The 5,194-nt window shown below is 39.5% G+C and overlaps 1 protein-coding gene across 1 annotated transcript in view; it reads left to right on the top strand.

Annotated features, from left to right (window-relative positions):
• The first annotated feature begins 4,001 nt into the window (after positions 1-4,001).
• Positions 4,002-5,194, top strand: part of LOC108748547 — a 12,115-nt gene continuing 10,922 nt past the window's right edge. Inside the window, exons 1-2 of the mRNA XM_018486767.1 lie at positions 4,002-4,100; positions 5,000-5,069. Of these exons, the coding sequence (XP_018342269.1) occupies positions 4,002-4,100; positions 5,000-5,069 (169 nt within the window). The remainder of the gene's footprint in view (positions 4,101-4,999; positions 5,070-5,194) is intronic.

Raw genomic sequence — 5,194 nt, 5'->3', positions numbered from 1 at the left:
TAATACTGGCCAGTGTCATGATATTTTGTCACTGCTTTGCCACGTCATAACCACTTGAAAAAAATCTGACATAATCTATAAGAGGTCTAGTCTTGCCTGATATGGACCTGGTATAGAAAGGCTTAGTATTCGCAGTAAAATTTATTAAATAGTCTAACGTGGCCCACGGCAGACTGAGGCTCGCGCTTCACATGAAAATATGACCGCAGCTAGTGCTTGTTCGTATCGCAGTATTTCGTGGCTATAATAGATTTTTTAACCTGAATAGTCGTAAACTTTAAAATCTCAGGCTTGCGGAGCAGAATGACTTCTGAAAGATTTCTTCGTTTTATGCAAATCAATGTAATTTTATGGATTTTTGAAGTGACAGGGGACTAAATTAAATTATTTTTTCTTGTCAAGCCTTTATTTTTATGTGAAAAATCAATAAAACTAGACTTACTCGACGTATTTTTTTCATAAAACAAAGGAATCTGGCAGAGAAAAGCATCAATCTGCCCTGCGAGCCTGAGATATTAATCTTACGACTATTCAGGTTAGGAAATCTGTTATAGCCTGGTGCTGACAATGGCAATATCGTACCGCTTTTTCTTCTTCTTTGTGTGGCACCGCAGGTCTATCGCCTACGATACGGCCAGCATCTAATGTGGCAATGAGATGAAAGGCGGGGAAGGCCTTCCCCCCATGAAATGAACGATCCGCGCATTCCTTCACATGGAAGGGCGCCAAAGAAGAAGGGACGAATCATATCGGAGTATTTATGGAGCGGAGAAATGCTATCAAGAGACGACATAGCTTTGAGGGTTTAAAAGGCATGGGAAAAGGTTGTTGTGGGAATTAAGAAATTTAATTTGAAGGTAATTAATAAGATTAGAAGCTTTAGAACTTACGAGTTTACAGAAAAATAATATGATTTATGTCCTATCGAGGGTCTCCACAAACATAGGCTGGGGAGTCAACCAAATTTTTTCTGTGTAAACTAGAATTGAGATTGTAATGGTTTGCCCTCAATCGGTACATTGTGACAATTGTCTCTCTGTTCAAGGATTTACTTTGATATCACGGTTTAGCCTTTAAGTTTGAATAAAGCTCAGTATAATATGTTTCCTTGATTAACGCTTGTTCCGCTAGGTAAGTTTGGAAGTGCCGTTGACTATCGGCTTTGGATTCAATCTGGAGATCTGAATACGGTATTTAGTAATCAGGGCGATTATTGGAAGAGCATTCTTCTTTACCCAGCTGATTGGCTATCTCATTGCCAGTGATATCCTTATGAGCGGGCACCCAGAAGAAAACTATAACAATACCTGTTTGTTTAGCTTGTCAGAGTTCGTTCTTAATTAAGTTGATCAGGTAATTACCTCGGTTGAGTTTAAGGCGTTTAATAGTCTTCAGAATACTTCTCGAATCGATAAATATGATGACATTTCGATATCCATTTTTTTGAGCAATAAGTAAAGCTTGTAGTATGGCCCAGGCCGCCGCCAAGAAGACGGAGGTTTTCGGTGGCAGTCTGAAATTTAAATTAATCTCTAAATCCGGGGAATAAATGTCCACGCCAGCAGATGATTCATCCAACTTAGAATCATCTGTATAGAAGATAGAGTGGGTAGTGAGGAACTCAGAAGCCTTGAGAAGGAATTCAAATTGGATGATCGTTGGGGAATTAAATTTGTCTAAGAGGGACATATCATCAATAAAGAATTGAGAGAAGATGGATTATAGTCGAACAAAAAGAAGGGAGGGATCATTGAATGGTGGACAGAGCGAAGAGTATGTTTGTGGGTAAACTCTTTCAGGCATGGAACGTTCGTCAGTGCCTTCTCAGAAGACAATTCCAAGCAGTGTTCTCCACAAGGTTAAAACTATTTCGTGTTGGAATATCCGCGATGGCAAAGTTTTTGTAAAGAGATATTTGGATGTAAGGTATTGGAATCGTTTGTTCAAGAGAGTTTCCTTAGTCTCAGTCAGCATCATATTGATAGGCATGCAGGTTCTGTAGCCTCCAACTATGCGGATAACCTTAAATTGTAGTCTTTGGAGTTTTAAAAATATTCCCTGATTATTTGTAAGTTGCAGAACTTGACATCCGTATTCGATAGAGCTCCAAAGGATTGAGCGATATAGTGAAAAGTGATATAGTAGAAGTTGATGCGGATGCGAACCCCATCAAATTCCAGCTAGGGATGCAAAGATGTTTATGATCTTAGCCTCTTTCTGCACCAAGTATGTTCTTTGCTTTTCAGCTTACTGTCGAGAATAATACTCAAAAATCTAATTGAATCTACCTGTTGTAATTCTTGACGGTTAATATGGAGCGATCTAAGGAGACTTATTGTTCCACCTCTATTAAATATTATAAATTTGGACTTATCTGAAGACAGTTTCAACCCGATATCGCAAAAAGGGAAACATTTTGTTCAAAGCAGCTTAGACGGCGAGTCGAGCTTTATTCCCATCTCCCATTCTCTATTTGTAGCAAAGGCGACGATATCGTTAGCATATTGTAAAATGTGTACGCCATATTGACTGCATTCTCCAATGTTGCGAGTATAAATGCTAAACAAAAGTGGGTTTAGGGTAGACCCGTGAGAGGTGCCCTTGAAAGAGGGGTGACCAAAAAGAGTCTTTCAGTTGTCCTTGTAAAAACATGTCTTTTGTGAATCAGATTGCCGATGAACCTTCTTATATGAATCTTCTGGGATTCTTATATTTTTTAATTCCTCTATTAAAATAGACGGGATGACGTTGTGGAACCCATCCGATATATCGAGAAAGGCACATACTGTGAATTCTTTGGCTAAGAAGCCGTTGTGTATTTGGTTCATGAGGGTGATTAAATTATCAGTGCAGGATATATTTGTTCTAAACCCCATTTACAATTTAGATTAGGACAGGAGATTATTTCTTTCTACGAACTATCGGATTCGAAAATATATTATCTTCTCCATAGTTTTCAAAAAACATGATATAAGTGAGATGGGACAAAGTCCCCTTCCCCCAGGTTTAAGAATAAAAATAATCAATGAAATTAGCCAATAAACCGGGAAGATCCCATCCTCAAGGATTTGATTGTAGATTTTCAATAAATGGGCCTGGTGATTGGACGATAGATCCTTGATAGTCTGATAGTCTAATTAGTCAAATTTCGATGCTGAGCCTCTTTTTAAGCTCGCGTATTTTTTAAGCTCGATTTCTTCGTGAGTGATGGGCGCGTTAAGAGCCGCGTAAGTGTTGGATTCCTGATCTTCCTCTATCAAAACTTCCAGCGCTTTCAGGTTACCATCATTGCAATAAGATGGGCCCAATTTTCCTAGAGTAGATGCTTGAATAGATTCGCGCCAACGTGGCTGTGACTTAAAAGACTTGACGAGTCCCCAAGTTTGAGAGATAGGAAAATTTCTGTCAAGGCTGGAGCAGAATTTCTTCCAACTGTTTCTTTTTATGAGTTTTAGGGTTTTGGTACGTTGCAACTTTTTTTTAGGGTTTTGGGGCTGCAATTTTCTTGTAGTTAGTTTAGGAACACAAGTTGAGGGCATTGTTGAAAGTGGCCATTGCTTTCCGTCTTTGTTCAATTGTTGAGTTAGCTTCCTCGTTCCATCAAGGAGGTCTCCATGCTTTAGCCAGGGTAGATCTAGGAAGGCATGCCTTGGAGGGAGGAATTTATAAATATATACTTTAACATTTTCAAACTAGTGGTCATAAAGGGCGACTTTCGAGCTAAATGTTGGTCCTGTTTCCAAATCTACGGATTGAAGTTGAATCATGAATGCAGCTTCTTGCGCTTTATTGAGGCTTATTTTATAGAGGAATCGACTTTCCGAAACTAAGGCACGGCCAACTCGTATCATTAAAGGAAAATGATCATTGCCCCAGGATCTGTTTGAGTCCGCTGCAGGAAAGAATAAGATGATGACATCAAGACGAGATCGATGACCTATGGCGTAGAATCAGGGGGGACCGAACAATGTGGGCTGGCGATCGCCGACATAAACTAGGTTATGGTGCTCCATAGCTTTCAAGAGTGCGTTGCCGGTAGAATCTGTATTGCTGCATCCTCAAAAAGTATATTGGGCGTTGAAATCGCCCAAAAGAATGACGTATGGAAAAGCATCAAACAGGGGGCCTGCTACTAAAGCTACTATATAATCAATGTGGAGAGACTAGAATGTCTATACGTTGATAATAGCGTAAGGCTTTTTATCAATTTCTGTAACGATGCCTATTAGTTCCATGGATTTGTGTTGGTAGTTCTGCAAATCAAGAGTCGTGAATCGGATATGATCTTTAACATTTATACAAACACCTCTATCGTCAGGATTTAAAATATCTTTTCTGATAATGTGGTTGCGCTTTAAAATGGTTTATCCTCTGTGAGCAGAGTTTCCTGTAAACACAAAATTTCAAAATCTGAGTAAGCCATTTGTATTTGCGGAGATTTATCCCGCATGCCTCGGCAATTCCATGACATAATAGAGAAGAGATCGTGAGTCTTTTTAAATTTGTTTGTACAGTGTTTGTGATTAGTTACGAAATGTATGAAAGTTTGAATAAGTTTGGGAGGCGTTGGGAGAAGTAAAAGGATGCTCTGGACTAGAAGTATCAATTTGAAAGAGATTTTTTAATAAACAAAGTAAACGGCGATATAAGAGTCAATAAATTATAAAACATTTAATAAGATTTTTTAATAATGGGCCAAATCGATTGAAGATATTAATGCAAGAATTAAAGAGGGAAAGGAAATCTCCTCTGGAGAATGCACTGCAATGAAGATATCCTGCAAACAGGCGAAAAAAGCTTCCATTTCAGAAGAGTGAAGGAGGAGAGGGAGAGATAGAAGGGGAGGTGAATGAAAGGCGGGGAGGGGGAGGATGATAGGAACAGGCAGGAGACGGATATTGGGAAGAAGGATTGACAGGAGGCGGGGGGGGGGAGGGAAATAATAATGGTGGTTGTTATAATTCGAATTTTGTGTTTTATTTTGATTTTGTTTTTGCAGCGTAACGCCGTTGTTAGCGGAGAAGGAAAGTCTTCCATTGAGGGCAAACAAGTATTCTTTGCCGGGGAAAGTAGGTGTAGGAATAGAAGAGAAAGAGGAGGGGGAATGGAAGTGGTGGTAGTGGAGCTAGCAGGGGGAGGTGAAAAGGTGTAAGAGGGAGGGATTTTCGGAGGTGGGTGCAGACAAAGATGAGAG

This window comes from Trachymyrmex septentrionalis, unplaced genomic scaffold (assembly GCF_001594115.1).
Source record: "Trachymyrmex septentrionalis isolate Tsep2-gDNA-1 unplaced genomic scaffold, Tsep1.0 scaffold231, whole genome shotgun sequence".
Lineage (NCBI taxonomy): Eukaryota > Metazoa > Arthropoda > Insecta > Hymenoptera > Formicidae > Trachymyrmex > Trachymyrmex septentrionalis.
This window is presented reverse-complemented; position numbering and strand designations above follow the sequence as displayed.